The sequence below is a fragment of the Xyrauchen texanus genome, chromosome 12 (assembly GCF_025860055.1).
Source record: "Xyrauchen texanus isolate HMW12.3.18 chromosome 12, RBS_HiC_50CHRs, whole genome shotgun sequence".
NCBI classification, from domain to species: domain Eukaryota; kingdom Metazoa; phylum Chordata; class Actinopteri; order Cypriniformes; family Catostomidae; genus Xyrauchen; species Xyrauchen texanus.
The window spans coordinates 9,279,252-9,302,439 of NC_068287.1; the positions used below are offsets into that span (position 1 = coordinate 9,279,252).

Consider the following 23,188-nt stretch of genomic DNA (forward strand, 5'->3'; position numbering starts at 1 on the left):
TTCATTCAAGATCGACTCACCCTGTTTCCAGGATTTGCCTCTTCACTTCCTTCATGAATTCCCTACTCTTCAACAGAGCTCCTCTCACAGACTCTCCCTACTCATCTTCCCTTCTTAACTCCTTAAATAAACACACACTCCCGGGACAAATTATGCAGATCCACTGTCTGTGTCTCGTCACTCCGCTACATACAGTATATAGTAGAGAAGTATAGATATTCAGATGCAGCATTGGACATTTTTCTCCAAGGAAATGCTCTACAGAACCACATACTTTGCCCAAGAGATTACATTAGGAAACTGAAACTGAGTTTTCAAATGAAAACAAATAAGTGTGAATGTGGACAAAGTGGAAAGTTTTTGGAAATGGTTGTTTGTACTGCAGGTCTACTGGATGTTCCATGATACTCTACTAGTGAGGTGTTTAAGGAATGTTCAGCTTTAGTACCAAAGTTAAACTTTATCTAATGTGTCTGTGACATGCTATTGATTGCAACAGAAAACAATTTCTACTAGTCCTATCAGTCAGTAATTCACTTACAATGGAAATCTGACTGCAACACCAGAGGATTTGAAAGCAGAAAGCTTGTATTTTTAGTTAAAACAATTATTCAGTAAAAAAAAAAGTTTCTTATTTGATACATAAAGCTGCAAAAATCATCCAAGTGGTGGGACAATTTTTCTAGGTGGAGGAACTTCTGGCTATGCGTTACTGATGTAATTCCTGAGAGTGGAGTTTACTATATGTAAACAGTGCTTCGCAAATATTACATCATGTCCTTCAATGGTAATGGATTAACATGGGCTTAGCATGAATTGAAATATTACATACATATTTTGCACAGACTTGGTAAGTGATTCTATCACACTAGTTTCATGTGAACACATTGAAAGATTAAGTCTTGTGGTTACACTTAAGAAAAAAATTGAGAACTGTGAATTTTAATAAGTGATAAACCAATATATCGGCCAACCCATTTAATACGAATTATAACGGCCCTGCTTGCTAGATATTGCGATCACACATTTAAAATCCCATATGGTTGACCACACATTTGATCATTTAGTGCTCAATTGTTGCGTATTTACTTCCATTGTATGTGTATTACTAATAACACGTTTTTAGTTTTTATAAACTGAGGCTGATTATTTTAAATTCATTAACAACCCAAATTGAAAATAATACAATGTATTCTTTCCCAAGAGATATGAACATTATTTAATAGAATAATGAATGAACAACTACATAAAAGCATATAAGAGTATTTAATTTCATGTGGTGATACAAACAGTATCTAGACATTGTCTAGACATATCTAGAGACAACAAAACGTGTTGAATCATCTGCAAAAAGGATTCACTGACTCTCTTCAGAGCAAAGGTGGTCCATCAATTCAAAATACAGTACTGATTAAAGAGACTCTTGATTGACAGCTATATCGGCCAATCACCTTATAGCCACTGTTATACAGGGGGCGGGACCTGCAGATTTGGTGGGAATTTCAATTAAATCATCATCTTCACTATCCTCACTGGACACATGACCTCCATTCACCCCATTCGGTTTCTTGCCACTTACATTGGCACTTTTAGATGCACTGACACTTTCATCTTCATCAAGAACCTCCACACTATTTTCTGAACCCTCCAAATCTTCATCATCATCATCATCTTCTTGTTTTTGCGGAGGAGCTTGAATGTCAGTTATCTCCACTGGTTGCTTGTCTATGTAGAAGGTGGCCTGAGGAGTGGTGTCCATCTCCTCATCGTCCAAGTTCACGCTAGAGAGAAAAAAAAAGACAAACTTTGATTAATGTCAAACGATGGGGTACACGTTAAAAAAACTGGGATTCAAAAAAGTTTTAAAAATAAAAATAAACTAAATACTAGAATTCTGTAAATAGTACAACAAATAAATTAAACAAACATTTAAAATTTTGCACTACTTCTAGGACAATATTTAAATAAGTGCATTTGTGACATGGTGATCTAGTGGTTTTATGGACCCTTCTATATATTATGCAAGAAAAAACAACAACAACAAAAAAACTAGTAAACTACAATAAAATAACATTTAATGCAGAAATTATAATATTATTTATTGAGGCAAAAATGTTAGCCAATACCAACTGAACCTGTGTGGAAAAACTATTTTCCCCCTTAGTTACTAAATCCCAAAATCTGTAAAGCTGCATTCATAATGTGATTCAGCTGGACTAGACAAACCCAGGCCTGATTACTGCCAGCCCTGTTCAATCAAATCAACACCTAAATAGAACTTTTGCAGCAGTATGAAGTTGGCTAAAAGGTCTCAGCCAGTAGCACACTATGCCAAGGTCGAAAGAAATTCCAGAAATGATGAGGAAAAAGGTGATTGAAGTACATCAGTCTGGGAAGGGTTACAAAGTTACTTCAAAGGCTCTGGGACTCCAAAGAACAAGAGTGAGAGTCATTATCTCCAAATGGAGAACACTTGGCACAATAGTGAACCTTTTCAGAGGTGTCAGACCTTCCAAAATTCCTCCAAGAGCACAGCGACGACTCATCCAGGAAGTCACACAAAAGGCAAGGACACCATCCAAGGAACAACAGGCATCACTCGCATCAATAAAGGTCACGGTTCATGACTACATTATCAGAAAGACACTGGGTAAAAATGCCATCCATGGAAGAGTGGAGAGGCGAAAACCACTGCTAACCCAGAACATTAAGGCTCATCTGAATTTTGCATAAACACACCTTGATGATCCTCAAGGCTTTTGGGGGAATGTTTTGTGGACTGATGAGTTGAAAATGGAACTGTTTGGAAGACAGGGGTCCCGTTATATCTGGCATAAATCAAACACAGAATTCCACTAAAAGATGCCTATGGTCAAGCATTGTGGTGGTGGTGTGGGGATGCTATGCTACTTCAGAAACAGAGTGACTTTTCTCTTTACCAGATAATCCTAAAGGAGAATGTCCTGTCATCAGTCTGAGTTAAAACTCAAGAACAACTGGATTATGCAGCACGACAATGATCCAAAGCATAGGAGTAGGTCCACCTCTGAATGGCTCAAAATAAATTAAAGTTTTGGATTTTGTGTTTATTCAGGTCGTCTTTGTTTTATGTTAGATCTCGTTTGAAGATCTAAAAAAAGGTAGTATGAAACGTGGAGAGAAGTATTGATTTCAAGCCACACTTCCTGAAAGTTAAGAAGAGTGACTCACTTTAAACAAATGAATTCTGAAGAACTGCCACTTCATCACCAACAAGGAAATCAATTTTTACAATAAAAAGGGTATCATAGTGTACGTGAAGTATGCGACTGTGGGGATATCCATTCACCTGGAGACTGTGCATGTTTAATGACACTGCAAGCATGCATAATCACTAAGTCTCTATTGTTCCACACACCGTCTGTCACAACTCACGTTACATCAGATTTGTATACACATCTTTAATTGTCGTTTAATTCATTACAACATCAGTTTGCACTTTGCAGTATCTTTTTCCTTACAGAACAGTGAGTCAGAATTACTACTAATGTAATGATTCTTGAAAATGGGCACCTTATTATTCATACACATTTTTAACCAGGATATTCATCTAAATTAGTGTAATGGTGCTTTCACTTTCACACACAATTTTTGCCTCGCAAATTTGACTGCTGGATTATAAATGTGTGTTTAAACTCGCGAGTAACGCAAACCCGTTATTCCCCCTTATTTTCCGGAAAAGGACAAGAGGAGGGGCTTCTACGTCTTGAAATATTCTACGTATATTTCCAGAACTTACCAGGTAGTCCAACTTCCTCGCTGACTTTCCTCCAAGAGATGTCTTTTTTCGTCTGGTATATGTATTGTGTCATACAATTCCAGATGCCCACACACCGCTACAATAATTTTTCCAGATTTCTTCTGCTACTATGTCAGTGATATCCGGACAATCTTAATGCTGATAGGCTTTCGCGACAACACGTCATGCAGATTTTTTGCTTGAGTTGAAATTTTGCATGCTTGAGTTGCGCCATTCGCGCTGCCTGGTATGAATTCACGTCTATTCGAGTCTTTGCATTGACTTTGTATGTAATCGCGCAGCGTGAAACGCTCACTTCGCGTTGTAGGTGAATGCACCATAAGTGTGATTTCTTATGTCCTGCGTTTAAACAAACGATCTGCCAATCACAATCCATATTTTTTATAAAAAGTACGAGCAATAATAGCTAATAATTAGCAATAACAATTAGCAAGAACTACTTAAAATCAATGAATACACAACCAGGACTTTTCTCAGACTTTTACCTGTCTTTACCCCCCGTGATACGCATTTTCTGCCACATGTAATCCAGAAACATGGAGGACTGCAGGAGACGCCCAATCCGCTGCATGTGTCTCTCTGTAAGAAAAAACAAAAACCATCACTGTACTATTATATACTGATGCGCAAGCTATGAAGGCCCAACTGTAAATTAAATCAAAACTGTTGAAGTCTCACAAGCATGAAGTAAAATTTAGCTATATTACGGTCTAAACTGTCTCTGAAGCTGTTACTTTAATTTGACTGACTGCTTGTTCATATTACAATGTGCAGTTAAAGATACATATGAGATTTGTTGTAATCAATGAAATAATAAAATGTTATAAAATTTCTTGTTTGTTTAGACTTTTTATAAATATCTGGTTAGGATCAATTATTGGATTGCATTTATGCCTCTAAAATGTATGCAAACATGCCATTTAAAAAAAATCTGTAAATGATCTAATCATTTGGCAACAGGCTGCTAAGTGCAGTAAATACAATAAGAATTGCATTTCTTATTTCCAAATAATTATTTTCAAAAGTACTGAAAGGATCGGAATTCTACATCTAACGACTACAATCTCTTAGCAGTACCCTGTTTACCATGTGTGTGTTGATATGGGAAAACCACTTGTGTGTTTAGGGCACCTGTATATGGGATGAGACCCTCGAGATGTGTGCGGGCCCCTTGATACTGCAGCAGTTCCTCTGGGCTCAGGTGTGTGAGCAGCACCTGCAGAACGGCCTGAGCGTCTAGACAGCTCCGTGAATTAGTGTTCCACACCACACAATACCGCAAGACTGACTCTGAATACACAAGAGATTATAGTAACACAACAAGGCAAGACAATCAGAATGAACCTGATGACCTAGTGTCCTATAACAGCATATGAAGTAAATAAACCTTTCTGATCCCGACGGAGTTTCAGGAGGGTCATTTCTAGCTGCTGTGAGGCATCATCTTGCTGACGAATTTCTGTAAAAAGACAAGTATTTAATAGAGTATTAAAGTATTAAGCATTAAATGAGTAGTTCAATAAAAAAATAAAAATCTGTCATTTATTTCAAGTGAATGAGGATTGGGGCTAATGCGGTATATTCCAAATATTCCGAAGCCATGCGATAGCTTTATGTGAGGAACGGACTGAAATTTGAGTGGAGGACAAGATTTTCATTGAATAACTACGACTTGTGTTTCCAATCATAAAATCAAAGCCCAATCATAAAAAAGTTATAAAATGGCACCAATCCTAACTTTCCATTTCAACAAGTTTATTCATCATGGTTGCATCATATTATCATGACTTTTCTAAAGAATCTTGTCATTAAAATCAGCTGTGTCTTAAATAAATTAAATATGAATGCTGCTCGACATGTTTTTATATTTAACGACCAGAGTGCCTGTTTAGGAGAAATACATTTTGAAAGTAAACAACACAGGCTGACTCATTAACACATATAAAGAAAAAGTACCTTTAATAACACGTAACACGGTGTGTGGCTGATCCAGAGAGATAGCGATAGCCAGAGCCTTTAGATATTTCTTCTCATGGAGTAAATTTGACAACAACTGCTGCCTGTTAAGAGACACCATAAATACTATAAACACTCTTTATTAAAAATGGTATTTACAACATGCTTTTGAAATTGCAAAAAACAGAAAGATGGCACACTTTAGAGGTTGCATTAATAAATACAATTAATATGATCACATCATGTCAAGAATTTTTTAGGCTACACCATAGTGATTATTTTATATACAAAAATAGAAAGCTTTTTACATTTTCTAAAAGAAAAACTGAGTGGCGCTTGCCTACACAAACTTTAGAGTATCAGATGTTCTGAGCAGTTGTTAGCAGGGTGTTCAGGGTGGTTTCTAGGCAACAGTTAGGGTGTTCTGGGCGATTACGAGGCAGTTAGGGTGTTCACAAGGTGGTTAGGGTGTTCAGGTTGTTTACGAGGTAGTTAGGGTGTTGTTCTGTGTGATTACGAAGAAGTTAGGGTGTTCTGGGCGATTACAAGGCAGTTAGGGTGTTCTGGGCAATTACGAGGCGGTTAAGGTGTTCTGGGTGACTACAAGGTTTTTAGGGTGTTCACAAGGTGGTTAGGGTGTTCAGGTTGTTTACGAGGTAGTTAGGGTGTTGTTCTGTGTGATTACAAGGAGGTTAGGGTGTTCTAGGGGATTACAAGGTTGCTAGGGTCTTCTTGGTGAGTACTAGGCGGTCGCTATGGAAATCAGGGTGGTTCCTTGGGCATTGCTACAGTGTTCTTGTTGGTTGCTAGAGTGTCACCAAGTGTTGCTTGCTGCAACTCATAATAGTCGAGCCCACCAGGTTAAAATGATAAGTTGCTTCGAACGTAATTAAAAAAAATCTCTAACCCTACATACTCTGTATGAACAGTTATAGTGGCTTTTGCTTTAGCAACCACACCAAGCACAGAAATCATACCAAAACAGTGATAAAGCTTATGTATAAACATATAAAGTATTATAAATGACCTTGGTAAAGGTGTGAACTAGCTGTTAGGGTTTATGTAGGAATGATTTTAGAGATGAATGTTGTCACATGTTGTGGTTTTACGTTTAAGGCACAGTCAAATCAAATAAGCGTGTAGGACTCTATGTGCTGTGCTGAAATGTTTTGACATCTCTGACCTTTTCAATCTTTCATCAGATTTCTAAATACGTGATGACAAATGTTACATATTTGAAATATGGGCAGAGAAGTCTTACTTAAGAACTTGTTCTTCTTGTTTGGCCTGCTCCTCTGCAAGCTCCTCTTCAGTCACGTCCTAAAGTGGAGAGAGAAAGAGAAACAAATGACAATTAAAACGGGCAAATCTATTGAAACAAGTACCAACGATGCCACCGTTACTAATTCGAAACAATGTCAACAAGCAATTTGGACAATAAAAACAATTGAAGGGTTGGTTACCTAACAAAAACCTGCAAGGTATTTCGAAGAAATAAAGGCAAAATGTTATTTGTTGGAGCAATGGTGCAGCAGTGCTGCTCATGTGGTAGATGCATATTCGAGTCTGACCTGCATCATGCTAGGGCTAAAGTGTTTCCCCTATATGCACTATGTGAAATCTCAGCAGTGGCACTCATAATTGTTCATTAATATTTTTACGCAAATGTAACTTGCTAGGCCCAGTGAGCTGTGTGCTTTTTACACTGCAATTACCCTTCTGACATATATGGCCATGAAAATAAGTGCTTGAGTTTCTCTCAGACAGCATACTAATGTGCTCTAAATAACTTCATAATAAACACCTCAAAACACAATGGAAAAAAATAAACCCTATTTACTTTTTTAATTTCCCATTTGCTTTTTACTATGCACGATTTGTCAGTGCGCGTTACTCTAAAGAGAAAACATGTTTTTTAATCTTTCATAATTTAATGAAATAATCTTTTAAAATTATTTTGGTTTAATAAAAGTTTTGCCTCTGTGCTGACTTTTCTGCTGAAAATCAAGGGTATGTGGTCATTAGCTAATTGGCTATTATTAGCTAATAATAATCAGTCTAAAATATTACATCCTCACAGTCCAACCAAATCCCAATAGATAAAAACAAGCCCCACCTTTTATTATTTTCCATCGAATACTGTTTCAAGCAGAAAAATCTCACATTGTTGAAGTTAAAAGTGTTGTAAATGCTGCTTCATGTTAGACTTTAAATGATAGTGAATGTCAAGAAATAAGGAACTGGAATGGATAATTTCCCCTGCTATTATGTAAAACATTGTCCCTTTCTTCTTAATACATGCACCATTTTAAGTAGCTATGCTGTCAAGCGTTGCATTGGCACATTTCCTCCTTCAGTTGACGTCTGTATGGACTGACCTTCCAGAGTATAATGGTGGAATCAGCAGATCCAGTCACTATCAGGTCATCTTTGCTGCTAGCATGAAGAGCCCACACTTTGTCCTGGTGAGCGTCAAAGGTTTTCACACACTCATTCGTTTTTATAGTCCACAACTTCATGAGTCCATCCGAACCACTGCAAAATTACATAGAAAAAAGGCCGGGTAATTGGTTACACCTTTATGAAAAACTAAAATGCAAAAACTGTCCAAAAGCTGCAATAGTTGGTTTGAGTACAGTAACCTGCATGGACCACAAGCACATAATAAAAAAAATGTTCTCCCCAATTTGTAACGTCCAATTCCCAATGCGTTCCAAGTCCTCGTGGTGGCGTAGTGCCTCGCCTCAATCCGGGTGGCGGAGGACGAATCTCATTTGCCTCTGTATCTGAGACATTTAATCTGTGCCTCTTATCACGTGGCTTGCTGAGTGAATTACCACGGAGACCTAGCGCGTGTAGAGGCTTCACGCTATTCTCCGCGGCATCCATTTTCCGTGCCCAACCAAGAGCGAGAACCACATTATAGAGACCACGAGGAGGTTACCCAATGTGACTCTACCCTCCCTAGCAACCAGGCCAATTTGGTTGCTTAGGAAGCATGTCTGGAGTCAGTCAGCACACCCTGAATTCGAACTTGTGACTCCAGGTGTGGTAGTAAGCGTCAACACTCACTGAGCTACCCAGGCCCCCATGCACAGAATCATTTTCAAAAGGTTCAGACTATTAGTGGTAGACCGCGTGTGTGTGTTTGGACTGCAGACAGAAAATGCAGTAAACCTACCCAGAGACTAGCTGAGTTCCCCGGCTGACGAATGTAATCTTTAGTACAGAGGCATCATGTCCCTCAAATGTCTGCAGAGAAAAAAAAAACCCACATTAATCTCAAGAATCAACCAAACAAACTTCTGCATGTACAGACTCTCAAAGACAAAGACAAAATCAAATATATTTTATATCAATTAAATATAAATACTGTATAATGCATTTCACAATCACCATGTGGCCAATGTTAAAGTGTAACTTACCTTGAGGCAGCTGAAATCGTGAATGCCCCACAGTTTGATGGAGCCGTCTGCGGATGCCGTAGCCAAGACCTGATCCACAGGAGAGAACTGAATACACCAGATACCTCGACTGTGACCTCTGAAGACCCCTAACAGACTCATATCGGCCAGCGACCAGAGTTTAGCTGTGCGATCCTGAGAGCCAGACGCCAGCAGTTTGTCATTGGGAGAGATGGCCACACTGTTCACATCCTTTAGGAACATTTGAGAGACAGATCAACAGAAGACAAGGATAATTAGAAGCAAAATAAAAACCAGGGGTGAAGCAGAGTTGGGAAGTAACCAAGTAGCAACATTATTAACGTAACTACTTTTGCAATATTGTGACAGTAGTTCAGCTGTTTTAAGCTTTTCCATTTTTGTCATATTTTATTGCAGGCACAGATTTAAATTGAAGCAAAAGGAGGTAATAAACGCATTCGTCTAAAATGTGTGCTCTCATATAAAGCGTTGGGAACTCTGATTCATTTCAGTGAACAAGTATATTTAGGTGGTTCATTTAAATTCACCGGCTCATAGTCAATGTGTAGAATACATTTTACATGCTAGCTCCTTTTGTCAAAGACATCAAAACAATAGAAATCTGAAGAACTGGAACGTGCTTGAGGTCTTGCTTTCTGCAGTCAAAACCCATTGTGTAACAAGACATATAAGGTTTCATTCTGGACAGCCCAGGTTTTACCTGACAGTAGTTTAATTGAAAGCATTTCCTGTGTGAGTATAACAGTGACCATGCCAATGACCCACCTTATCGTGAGCTTTCTCTGTGAGTCGTGAAGTCATCAAGGCCGGTTCAAACCCTGCAGCAGGAAGAGGGTCAGGCAGGTCCCACACTTTAACAGTGCAGTCCTGACTCCCTGATACCAGGAAGACTTTCTTTAACCTGTGTACAGGAAGAGGGAAACAGCTTTTAGAAGAGTTAGTATGTACCTTTTTACATTTATGCATGTCTGTTTGCATTTCTGCGGCAGCTTACAGGCGTGCGCCTACTATCAAGTCATTAGAGGGGAGAAATAAACGGTGCCAAGTCTATTAATGGTATGATGAAATGTGTCAACATTTCAAAAGTAGCCCAGGAAACAGACACTTGTTTTTCTACAAATGATTAACAATGGAAATATGTTCTGGGGAAACAGCAAAAAGATTAGCCATATTATAAATAGCCAATTTTCACTACATGTTAATGGCAATTCAACATTTTCTGTTACAAGGAACAGCTTGCAGGCAGAAGGGCTTCAATCAAATACTTTTTAAATGGGTAAAAGAGGTATAACGTATAGGGTTGTGAATCGAGGTCCGGGATTACACACAACTCATTTGAGAACTGTTACTGGAGCTGTGTACTTAAAGGGTTAGTTCACCCAAAAATGATCATTCTCTCATTATTTACTCACCTTTAAGCCATCCCAGATGTGTATGTCTTTCCTTCTTCAGCAGAACCGAAGTGAAGATTTTTATAAGCACATTTATAAATACATTGGATACATTTTATGCTGCCTAAATATGCCTTTTGGACATCAAATAGCCAGCAGGCTCATGGCACCCATTCACTTTCATTTTATGGACAAACAGAGCTGAAATGTGCTTATAAAAATCTTCATTTCAGTTCTGCTAAAGAAAGAAAGTCATACACATCTGGGATGGATTAATAGGTAAGTACATCATGAGAGCATTTTCATTTTTGGGTGAAATAACCCTTTAAGACGGAACCAGATTCCCATCTGTACTAACAGAGATGCTTTGGGATATCTGTGCAATTACAACGTGCCTCATCTTATACATCTTATCAAATAAAACTAATATTCTTTTCAGTGCTGACGGCATGGCTACAGATATCTGACCTAGAGCAGGCGATGGAGCCCACTGCATTCGAGTGTCCGCTGCCCTGAGCCACACACTGCACGTGGCCACTCTCCGGGTTCATCCTCCACAGCCGCAGGGACTTGTCCTGTGCAAAACATTAAATAAACACTCTGTGGACGAAACTGTGCTTTCAGAATGAAATACTTTAAACGTTTAACTGATAAGTCACCAGTCCAGCTTTCATTCTTTTTTTATCCCCTTTTTTCCCCAATTTTGGAATGCCCAATTCCCACAACTTAGTAGGTCCTCGTGGTGGAACGGTTACTCGCCTCAATCTGGGTGGTGGAGGACGCATCATATCACGTGGCTCGTTGTGCACGACACCACAGAGACTCCCAGCATGTGGAGGTTCATGCTGCTCTCCACGATCCACGCACAACTTACCACGTGCCCCACTGAGAGCGAGAATCACTAATCGCGACCACGAGGAGGTTACCCCATGTGACTCTACCCTCCTTAGCAACCAGGCCAATATGGTTGCATAGGAGACCTAGCATCAATACTCGCTGAGCTACCCAGGCCCTACCAGTCCAGCTTTCTAGCAAAAAGAAGCAGACTCACCTTTGCACAGCTTGCGAACATGTAGCCCTTTCGCAACACATCTATAGACAAGATGGTATCTGCAGACAGATTATCATAGTTGTTCAGGAGATGCCAAGACAGTTTTGTTGACGAGAATGTCAAAAATGTAGACTGATGACAAGTGCCACTTGAGAATCCATTCAGTGTAACAATTCCTTTTTCCATTCTAGTGTTTACACAAGAACAACTAAATAACTTGAGTGACAATTAATGCACAGTGCAAACCTGTGTAAACCCATTGTTTATTAGCATTAAAGGTCAAGTAAATGGAGAAAACCAATTATTTCTTATGTGCATGACATTTTGTTGTGTGGAAACCTGGGTTGCGGTCATCATGGAAAAAGGGAATGTTCAGAATAGCATACTACTACTATTTTAGAAACATATGCAGCATGTTCACTGTAAAGAGTATGTGAATTTTCTTAGTGCATTGAATACACAGATGACCTATGTATTATACAAATGCTGTATATAACCAGGGAATTCTGTACGGACTACTGTGTCCCACAATTCGAAGTGCTCAATATTCAATGTAATAACTTTTTTTGGACTTTTAAATTGCAAAATTAGTGTTTGTTTCTGAGATAAGTGGATACCATTGTGAGGATGCCTCTATAAGCCAGCTGTTTCAGCAGTGGACTGAAACCCACAAGAGGCATTCCTACTTTGGATAGTTCACACTTACCTAACTTTTTAGAGATTAGCAATGGCAACTAAATTAATGTCTCGTACCAAATTCATGAACCAACGTTACGAGTTCTATAATGTATCATGATTCTATTCATTACAAAATAGCATGCAGTATACAGCATATACTCTGTAGCATGCAGCAGGCATACACACAGTGCTGATGCCCTCTGGTGGCTGTCACTGACCTGTGTGTCCATACAAAATCTGGCAGCTATTGGTGGCCAGCTCAAAGACCTTCAACTGAGAGCTGTTAGTAGCCACAACGATGTGTGTGTCATCCTTCCCCAAAAACTTCACATCCAAGATATCATCATTGTAGCCAACAAACTTTAAAAGAAGAGGAAAAACAAGACAAAGAGTCAACTTTTCTGCAATGTAATAGGATTTAAAAGTTCTAAAAAAAAATCCTGTCATCATTTACACATCCTCATGGTGTCCTAAAACAGTATGACTTTCTTCAGTGGCACAAAAAAAGACATGTTCATTTGAATGTTCGCCTTTTGGGGGGGAACCATTTTTTTAAGTTCAGGATATATCTAGGCTAGAGGCAGACAGATGAAAAGAGAACTCTAGCCTGACTAACCTGCTGCTCTACAGCGAAATCGGGCAGCTTATAGATGAGGATGTTATGCTCTGCGGTGACTGTGGCCAGTCTGTTGGATTGAGGCATGGACAGGCAGTGCAACAGACTGCGTGGGTCCAGATCACCCTCCTCCGTGATGAGAGCAGGAGCATCAGGTAGTGTCTGTGTAAACACACAGCGTGCTGAGCTGGACTCCCACACTCTCAGGACACCTGTGAAGGACCATCAGAATATTCACACACCTGAACATAAACTACCACACTAACTGGCCACTGGTGTTCCGCAGGGTTCAGTTCTAGGACTGCCTTTATTTTACACTAAATAAGAGAATTAATATGAAAACTAGGGATGCTCCGATCAGGAATTTTACAGCTGATACCGATCTTTTTGTCACCTGATCGGCCAATACCAATTCCGATCATTTCACCTTTTATCAAGATCTCGATCATAACTGGCCATATGTAAGCTTTCTGCACACTGTCACTATTAATTGAATATCCACTTTGCCAAGTTTTGCTGACAAAAAAAAAAAAAAATCTTTAAAATAAGTATAGGCTAATAAAATATTCTCTATATTACAATAGCTAGCCCTATATAAAAATGAAGCTATAATGTCAAACTGAAGACAAACTGATAACCCATAGTTGCAATAAAACCTAATGGAACATTTTTGATTGTTGATACATTGCCATTTCTTCTTATTATTAATGTTATTTATATTTTTATTTTAACATTATATTTAATATATTAAATTATGGTATTTTAATATTTTATAAATAATTATATTAATAAATTCCTTCCTTGCTGCTTGAACTTTAATGAGGGGAACACGTTCTCTCTCATGAGGGAGAGAGATGAAAGAAAAGCAATAGAAAAGAAATAGAGCGTATGTTTCTGGACTATGTTTCTGTCGTTTAATGGGGAGATTTTTAATTAAAGAATTTGAATTACACCACGTATTGTCACTCGAATTATTACCGAGATGTCTATACCAGGTGGAGACTGAGAAGCTGCCGCCATGAATGATAAAAAAAAAATAGAATTTCACAGCTTGCGCCGTTTTCCCTTTGCCATGTCGCATGTAAAATTGCACATATTTTACACCTGATTGGCCTAGGCTAGAGGCAGACTTTTCATATTCACATTCCTTCTCTGTGTATAGTTCTTAACTGCTGAATCACCTTGTCGTCTTATAACACTTTGCCGGTATTCCCCACACTCTGTGATGTCATGAAAGTGCTGCTGAAGTAAGGAGCCATGAGCGATCGGTTTATGTGATCGGCCAAATTATCGATCACCAATCGAGTCATAGGATGTGAATAATGGCCGATACCGATCGGTGGCCAATCGATCGGAGCAACCCTAATGAAAAGTGATTAATATGTAATGACAAAGGGATTAACTATGATTCAATCCTTACTACATTATCACTGTTGCAGAATATATGTTCACTAAACAAACAATTCATTAATAGCCTAATGTTTTAAAGCAGCGCAAAGATTTGAAAGCCAAGAATTTCAAGAAATGTTAAAGAGCATGTTTGTCATTTACCCCAAAAATTAAAAAAAATATAAAAAACGAAAAATGTTTAGCATAAAGAAATGAAAGCCTACTTTTAGGAACATTTTTAGTAGCCTAATGTAATGCAAAATATCTCATTCTAATTCATCTATATAGGTATAGTTCACCGAAAAATGAAAATTATGTCACCACCATTTACTCACCCACATGACATCCCAGATGTGTATGACTTTCTTTCTTCTGCTGAACACAAATTAAAATTTTTAGAAGAATATTTCAGCTTTGTAGGTTCATACAATGCAAATGTATGGTAACCAGATCTTTGAAGCTCCAAAAAGCACATAAAGGCAGCATAAAAGTAATCCACAAGTCTCTAGTGGTTAAATCCATGTCTTCTGAAGTGATCTCATCTGTTTTGGGTGAGAAAACCAAAATGTAACTTCTTTATCACTATACATCTTGTCATTGTGGTATCAAGGCACAATCATGATTTTAAGTTCGATTACACTAACTAGTGCATCACACATTCGCAGAGTGCTAGATGGTGCAAAGTATACTTGAGCTTGAAATCATGATCGTGCCTAGAGACTGCAATAGCAAGTATAGTGCAAAAGTGTTACATTTTAGGTCTGTTCTCACCCAAAACAGAGGAGATCACTTCAGAAGACATGGATTTAACCACTGGAGACTTGTGGATTACTTTTATGCTGCATTTATGTGCTTTTTGGAGCTTCAAAGTTCTGGTTACCATATATTTGCATTGTATGGAACTACAAAGCTAAAGAAAAAAATCTAAAAATCTTAATTTGTTGTATTCAGTAGAAGAAAGTCATTTGGGATGGCATGATGGTGAATAAATGTGACCATTTTCATTTTTGGGTGAAATATTCATTTAAATTGTAAAGTAAAATAAAGTACAGATGTTACACATCATAAATGACAGTATTTCTTGTACTGAATTTAACTTCAGCTGACTTTAATAAAAAAATAATCTATAAATCCAGTCAGGATGATTTTGGTCCTAAAATAGCTTCATTTTCATCATGCAAAAGAAATTTCTTTTTTTTATTTTTAGCTATAACATTGACAGTGAGGGGAAAAAAGTATTTGATCCCCTGCTGATTTTGTACATTTGCCCACTGACAAACAAATGATAGTTCATAATTTGAATGGTAGGTTAATTTGATCAGTGAGAGACAGAATAACAACAAAAAATGCATGTCAAAAATGTTATAAATTGAATTGCATTATAATGAGGGAAATAAGTATTCGACCCCCTCTCAAGCAGAGATTTCTGTCTCCCAGGTGTTTTATACAGGTAACGAGCTGAGATTAGGAGCACACTCTTTAAAAGAAGTGCTCCTAATCTCAGCTATAAAAGACACCTGTTAACAGAACCAATCAATCAATCAGATTCCAAACTCTCCACTGTGGCCAAGACCAAAGAGCGGTCCAAGGATGTCAGGGACAAGATTGTAGATCTACACAAGGCTGGAATGGGCTACAAGACCATCGCCAAGCAGCTTGGTGAGAAGGTGACAACAGTTGGTGTGATTATTCACAAATGGAAGAAACACAAAATACTGTCAATCTCCCTCAGTCTGGGGCTCCATGAAGGATCTCACCATGTGGAGTTGCAATGATCATGAGAACGGTGAGGAATCAGCCCTGAACTACACGAGAGGATCTTGTCAATGATCTCATGGCAGCTGCGACCCTAGTCACCAAGAAAACAATTGGTAAAACTACGCCGTGAAGGACTGAAAAACTGCAGCGCCCGCAAGGTCCCCCTGCTCAAGAAAGCACATACAGGCCCGTCAGAAGTTTGCCAATGAACATCTGAATGATTCGGAGGAGAACTGGGTGAAATATTGTGGTAAGATGAGACCAAAATCGAGCTCTTTGGCATCAACTCAACTCGCCATGTTTAGAGGAGGAGGAATGCTGCCTATGACCTCAAGAACACCATCCCCACCGTCAAACATGGAGGTGCAAACATTACACTTTGGGGGTTTTTCTGCTGAGGGGACAGGACAACTTCACTGCATCAAAGGGAAGATGGACGGGGCCATGGGTATTCCAGCATGACAATGACCCAAAACACACGGACAAGGCAACAAAGGAGTGGCTCAAGAAGCAGCACGATAAGGTCCTGGAGTGGCCTAGCCAGTCTCCAGACCTTAATCCCATAGAAAATCTGTGGAGGAAGCTGAAGGTTCGAGTTGCCAAACGTCAGCCTCGAAACCTTAATGACTTGCAGAAGATCTGCAAAGAGGAGTGGGACAAAATCCCTCCTGAGAAGTGTGCAAACCTGGTGGCCAACTACAAGAAACGTCTGACCTCTGTGATTGCCTACAAGGGTTTTGCCACCAAGTACTAAGTCATGTTTTGCAGAGGTGTCGAATAATTATTTCCCTCATTAAAATGCAATTCAATTTATAAAATTTTTGACATGTGTTTTTCTGTTGTTATTCTGTCTCTCACAGTTCAATTTAACCCACCATTAAAATTATAGACTGATCATTTGTTTGTCAGTAGGCAAACATACAATATCAGCAGGGGATCAAATACTTTTTTCCCTCCCTGTATTCTTGATTCCTCCCATAACCCCTTTAGTATGTGACGTTGATATTTCTTGTTAAATAGCGTTTTGATTTGACCTCCAGTTTACCTTTATTGCCAGCTGTGATAAAGTGCAAGTCATCACTCTTCGCTCCCATCTTAGAGTAATCGCTATTCTCAGGGAGAACAACAACGCCTTCCACAGCCTAAGCATGCACACACACATACAGATAAATAAACTAAACAACAACAAAAATCACTTTAATTTACTTCTAGAATTAAATCTGCAATTTCCATCTTTTAAGCTCTATTGACAAATGTACAGCTTATGGGACACAGTCATATAGTCTTACCTCATAGACAGGTACAGTCCTCTTTACCGTCTTCTCCTTCAAGTCCCACACTGTACAGATTTTGTCTCGTCCAGAACTGAATTGGACACAGAATGTCTCTATTAATATTTGACTATTTACATTTTTTTTGTGAGGATACAAAATGAAGTGTAGTGTTCTTCTTTACCTGACCAGCGTCTGGCCATCAGGAGCAAAAGCCAGAGATGTGACGGCACTGTAGTGACTCTCTAGCACACAGATACACTTGCTGGTCCGTAGGTCCCAAATACGGATGGCACAATCCGCAGAGGAAGAGAAGAGCTGCAGCTTGCTGATGTCTGGATGGAACTCAACCAAACTTTAAAGAACACATTTTTTTTTAATGTTTTTCTTTATTATGGCGGTATCAAATATTACAGATAAACCTTCCCCTTGAGAGTACGTACAAATAAAAAGACCAGTAGTTGGTCCATTTCATGTCGATCAGACAGACTCTTCCTGTGTAAGTGGGCAGCTCTTGGCCAGAATAAGCTGAAAAATTGACCGCAAGACTACTTCAGTACTTACTGTACAACACCTGATGATCCTTTCAGATTGTGGGTGCAGTACTGCTTCACAACATCCCAGAGCTTGATGGTGCCATCACAACCCCCTACGAAATAAAAAGGACAACAACAAAGAGCAACATTACTGCTAATTAAAGGGACAGTTCACTAAAAAATTAAAATGCTGTCATCATTTACACACCCTCAAGATGTTCAAAAAATGTATGCCTTTCTTTCTAATAGGCAGAATCACAACCTCCAGAAAAAAGATGCAAAGTGAATAGTGACGGTCAGTCCCTAACATTCTGCCTAAAATCTGGGGGAGGAATGTTATGAGTAATGCTATATATTTTTTTAGAACTTGTCCTCGATTAAAACTGTTGATTATTGCTGGTTTGTGCATGAAAGAGACGATTTATTCCCACCTGTTGCTAGTAGAGTGGAGGTGCAGTCAAAAGTCATGCTGGCCACAGGCACATTGTGGATGGCCCTCCATGATCGAGTGCAGTTCTCCTGCTTCCAATCCCACTGCTTCAACAGCAAAGACCTGCTGGCGGTCACCAGCATCTAGAGAGAGAGAAGCAACCATCTCGATCTAGACTGAAACAGCAGGGCAGTAAAATGGGGCTTTGATTTCAGTGGATCAATAGATGATCTTACCTCATCATCAGGACTGAGGGAGAATGATGTGATGTCCTCCTGATCATCCTGCTCAAAAAACAAAAAAACAAAGCATGAGAATTTTATACACTACTAGCCAAAAGTTTGGATGCATGTGACTGAATTTATGATTTTTTCCCCACTTTTCTCCACAATTTGGAATTCCCAATGCGCTCTAGGTCCTCATAGTGGCATAGTGACTCGCCTCAATCCGGGTGGCGGAGGAAGAATGTCAGTTGCCTCAATCCGTGCATCTTATCACGTGGCTTGTTGAGTGCGTTACCGCGGAGATCTAGCGTGTGTAGGCTCACACTATTCTCTGTGTCATCCACGCACAACTCGCCCCACTGAGAGCGAGAACCACATTATAGCAACCTCAAGGAGGTTACCCCATGTGACTCTACCCTCCCTAGTAGCAACCGGGCCAATTGGTTGCTTGGAAGCCTGACTGGAGGTACTCAGACTTGCGACTCCAGGTGTGGTAGTCAGTGTTTTTACTTGCAGAGCTACCCAGGCCCCATGAATTTATGATTCGTATGAACTATAAAACCTTTTGATCTGCAAACTTAACTTTGAATGAGTTACTATTGCTCAAAACTGCTTTTATACACAAATATTATTTACAGTGCACGCACAATTATTAGGTAAGTGAGTATTCTGCTCTTATTATTTCCATGCACATTTTCCAGCTCCAAACCATATAAACTTGAATGATTTTTGGATTCTATCATTTTCAGGTGGTATGCATTTGTGTGATGAGGGGAGGGTGTGACTAACACCTTATATCAAGGTGTGCATAATCATTAGGCAGCTTCATTACCCCAGGTAGAATGGGACAAAAAGAGATTTAACTGACAATGAAAAGTCAGATATTGTAAAATGCCTTTCAAACGGATGCAAAACTCTTGAAATAGCTAAATTATTGAGGCAAGCATTTTATTGCAAATAATCAACTGGAGCGCAAAAAACGCATGAAGGCGCAAATGAACTGCAAAAGACTTGAGAAGAATTAAACGTGAAGCTATCGGCAATCCATTATCCTCCAGTGTCCAGAAGTACAAGGTGTCAAGTGCTCCGAGACATGGCCAAGGTCAAGAAGGCTGAAACACGACCACCACTGAATATATTCACAAGTTCAAGCATCAAGACTGGGCAAAGAAATACATGAAGGTTTTATGGACCGATGAAATGAGTGATTCTTGATGGATGGGCCCATAGCTGGATCACTAATGGACACAGAGCACCACTTCGAGTCAGGTGCCAGCAAGGTGGAGGAGGGGTACTGGTATGGGCTGCTATCATTCAGGATGAGGTAGTAGGACATTTTTGAATTGAAGATGGACAAACTCGACTCCAAAACATACTGCCAGTTTCTGGAAAGTACTTTCTTCAAGCAGTGGTACAGGAAGATGTCCTCAGCATTCAAGAATGTCATGAACTTTATGCAGGACAACACTCCATCACATTCATCCAAGTACTCCACTGTTTGGCTAGCCAGCAAAGCCCTCAAAGTTGCCCAAATAATGACTTGGCCCCCTTCCTCACCTGACTTAAATCCTACTGAGAACTTGTGGGCCCTTCACAAACATGAGATTTACAGTGAGGAGAGACAATACACCTCTTTGAAAAGCATCAGCTGTGGTTGCTGCTTCGGCGAAAGTTAATCGTGAACAGATCAAGAAACTGACAGACTCCATGGATGGAAGGCTCATGGCAGTTATCAAAAAGAAGGGTGGCTACACTGGTCACTGAATATTTTTAAAAGGCCAACATTTGTTCCACCTACTCTAAAAATTGAGAATAAACAACTGAGCTGGGAGAAATTATTTTTGTAATTTAGTTGCCTAATAATTGTGCACACTTATATATTCTCAGAAGACAAAACTGTCTTTGTTAAAAATTCAGGTTTGAGGTTCAATAACATTTAGGATTGACTGAGAGCATAGTGCTTAATCAACAATAAAATGAATCTTGAGGAATACAATTGGCCTAATAATTGTGTAAGCAGTGTAAATTAGACCTATGTGTTAAATTATTAATTTATTCATATAAAACTTTTATTTATTTATTTGAATGATTTTGAACGTATATAGAAGTATAAGAAATACAAATGCAAATACAGACCTGCTCGATACTATGAATAATTTTCCCAGTATTGATTTGCAAAATGATGATTCGTGGTCCACATGTGCAGAAAATGTACTGCTCATCATGACTTATCTGGAAGGAGAAGCACAAGTAAAATATCAGTGGATCAACATCAAAATCTGACATTGACTAAAAAGATGATAATATTGTTGTCGAGATACAAGAATAACTTACTTGCACTTTACCTCCCTTGTAAAACGGTTCAATTTTGTTGACTTCCGAATAACTAAACAAACAGGCGAGAAGATCATAAACTTGCTGTCAAATAATATAGTTTAGGTGAACTGTTAACCTTTTATGTGATGTTAACTTGGAGGTTCATATTTCCCAAGTAAAAGTCAACATGAAAGACAATTACACTTACTTTGATTTAAACAGCAACGTGTTTCCAGCCATGACAACCCGCAATGTGTATCCGTCTCTTGTCGATAAAATGTTGTTATTATTAAAAGCATGTGTAAGATTTCATTTACGCATACATTTTGCACGCATGGTACATGTGTTCAAGTAAACGTCGCACAAAAATGACGTCAAATTACAATCCAAGCACTGAGTGCCATCTAGTGGCAGATCAACAAATGCCACACAAAAATGTGTCACTTTTTTTTATTCAAGATCATAATATATAGTATATATGGGGAGTAACGGAATACATGTACCAGGATTACGTATTTAAAATACAAAATATAGTAACTGTATTCCACTACAGTTACAATTTAATAATTGGTCATTAGAATACAGTTACATTCAAAAAGTATTTTGAAACCTGAAGAGATTACTTTGCATTTTATTGTCATTTGTTTCATTTAATATTTAGTCCTTTCAGATGGAAAACATTTATACATATAAATGATGCGATCCAAAGTGCATTTGAACAGCGGTGAAACACTTTCTTATGATGTGTTACATATATATATATATATATATATATATATATATATATATATATATATATATATATATATATATATATATATATATATATGATTTGTTTCATTCATACAAGCTTAATAGAGTAGCTACATCTTGTATCTACAGCTAAACATAATACAGTTTGACAGATGAAAAATGTATCCAATAAATAGATGATACAATAAATGCAAACCTATGTAGCCTTTAACATCATAAAGAGAGCTACAAATAAAATACAAATATATTATTCTATGAACATAATCCACATACGATCAGAAAAGGATGTTGTTGTGTATGCTCTGTGGGGTTTTGATGTTTCGAGAAGCAAAAATAGTTAGCCTTGTGTAAATTGTGATGAGAACATTTAGCTTTATGCTAAGCTAAAATTGTATTCTTGCCTTTACATACATCTGTTATAAGATGCGATTATTCTTTATAATGAATTCTATGCCGAAAATGCACATCAAGACATACAGCAAACATTGTGTTCATAATGAGAATTGAAATGTTGTTTTCCTGTAAAAATATCTAAAAATACATTTTAATTGAGTACAAAAACTGCATAAGATATTTAGGCATTTTTTCAGAGAATGTATTTTTACATTGAAGTGTATTTCCTTACTTTATTTACTTGTTTATAGTCAAAGGTCTGCCAGAGCTGAAGAAGTAATAAAAAGTATTTAGATTACATTACTGACCTTGAGTAACCCAACAGAATACATTACAAATTACATTTTACATAATGTATTCTGTAATCTGTAGCTGAATCCTTTTTTAAAAGTAAACTTCCCAACCCTGTACATATAAATACATATATACACATTTACACAGTTATGTAATGAAAATATATGCAAGCAAAATTATAATAATTGTATATTGAAAACATTTAATGTGTAGAATTGTAACTATTGTACGACCTTCGGGACATTTTTGTCTTTTTAATTTTTTATTTTTTTTCAATCATTGTTAATGTAATGTGTTAATGCCAGCGGCAAGCATAAATGTTGCCAAAGGTGTGTATTTTTGGGGGAAATTTTATATTTCAACCTCAGTTCATAATACATCTATTATACAATGTGTACACACAATAGTTACACTCAATCATGAATTCTATAACATTATGCTTTCATTCCGGAGCCCTGGCTTGAATATTTACATATATTTTATCTTTTCAACCAGATGGCGAATTTTTTTAAAAATGTTTAGCCTATAGAGCAAATACATGCTTTCCCCCTATTTTCTGTTTGCTGTATTACATAATGTACACAAGGGTTAAGCAATTTTGATGACAGATAGAATCTGCATCATGCTTGTAATATAATGATTTTCATTAGTAGTTTGAATAAAAGCAGATGTACAGTTTTCGCTGTTTTAAGACATTTTTATTTTTATTTAATTATTTATTTATTTTTCTGAAAACTTCCAGTTGTTTTTTTTTTTTTTCAAACAAAGTCAATGTACAGTCAAAACTACAATAATACATATAAAGAGAAAAACAATACAGCCAGGGGGTGAAGGCTAAACATTATGTAAATATATTGAAGGACTCGCATATAGAAACAGTTTTAATT

The 23,188-nt window shown here is 38.0% G+C and overlaps 1 protein-coding gene across 1 annotated transcript; it reads right to left on the bottom strand.

The window, feature by feature from the left end:
- Positions 1–1,207: 1,207 nt before the first annotated feature.
- Positions 1,208–21,230, bottom strand: tbl3 (transducin beta like 3). The gene is made up of 23 exons (XM_052139460.1): positions 21,070–21,230; positions 20,880–20,931; positions 20,682–20,777; positions 18,558–18,605; positions 18,323–18,464; positions 17,920–18,004; positions 17,540–17,710; positions 17,374–17,449; positions 17,130–17,226; positions 12,938–13,149; positions 12,540–12,681; positions 11,644–11,702; positions 11,061–11,167; positions 9,967–10,102; positions 9,181–9,411; positions 8,937–9,007; positions 8,134–8,290; positions 7,017–7,075; positions 5,756–5,859; positions 5,187–5,258; positions 4,931–5,089; positions 4,285–4,378; positions 1,208–1,781 (listed from the first exon to the last, which is right to left on the bottom strand). Exons 1-23 carry the CDS (start codon positions 21,099–21,101, stop codon positions 1,448–1,450), a joined length of 2,736 nt encoding a protein of 911 aa, XP_051995420.1. The 5' UTR covers positions 21,102–21,230; the 3' UTR covers positions 1,208–1,447.
- Positions 21,231–23,188: the final 1,958 nt, after the last annotated feature.

Excerpts from the sequence above, each read along its gene's own strand:
- tbl3 (XM_052139460.1), bottom strand. The coding sequence starts at position 21,101 with ATGGCTGGAAACACGTTGCTGTTTAAATCAAA. Across the intron at positions 18,606-20,681 it reads TTATTCATAGTATCGAGCAG|GATGATCAGGAGGACATCAC; the intron begins GTCTGTATTTGC and ends TTTTTTGAGCAG. Across the intron at positions 5,090-5,186 it reads ACTCCGTCGGGATCAGAAAG|AGTCAGTCTTGCGGTATTGT; the intron begins GTTTATTTACTT and ends TTGTGTATTCAG.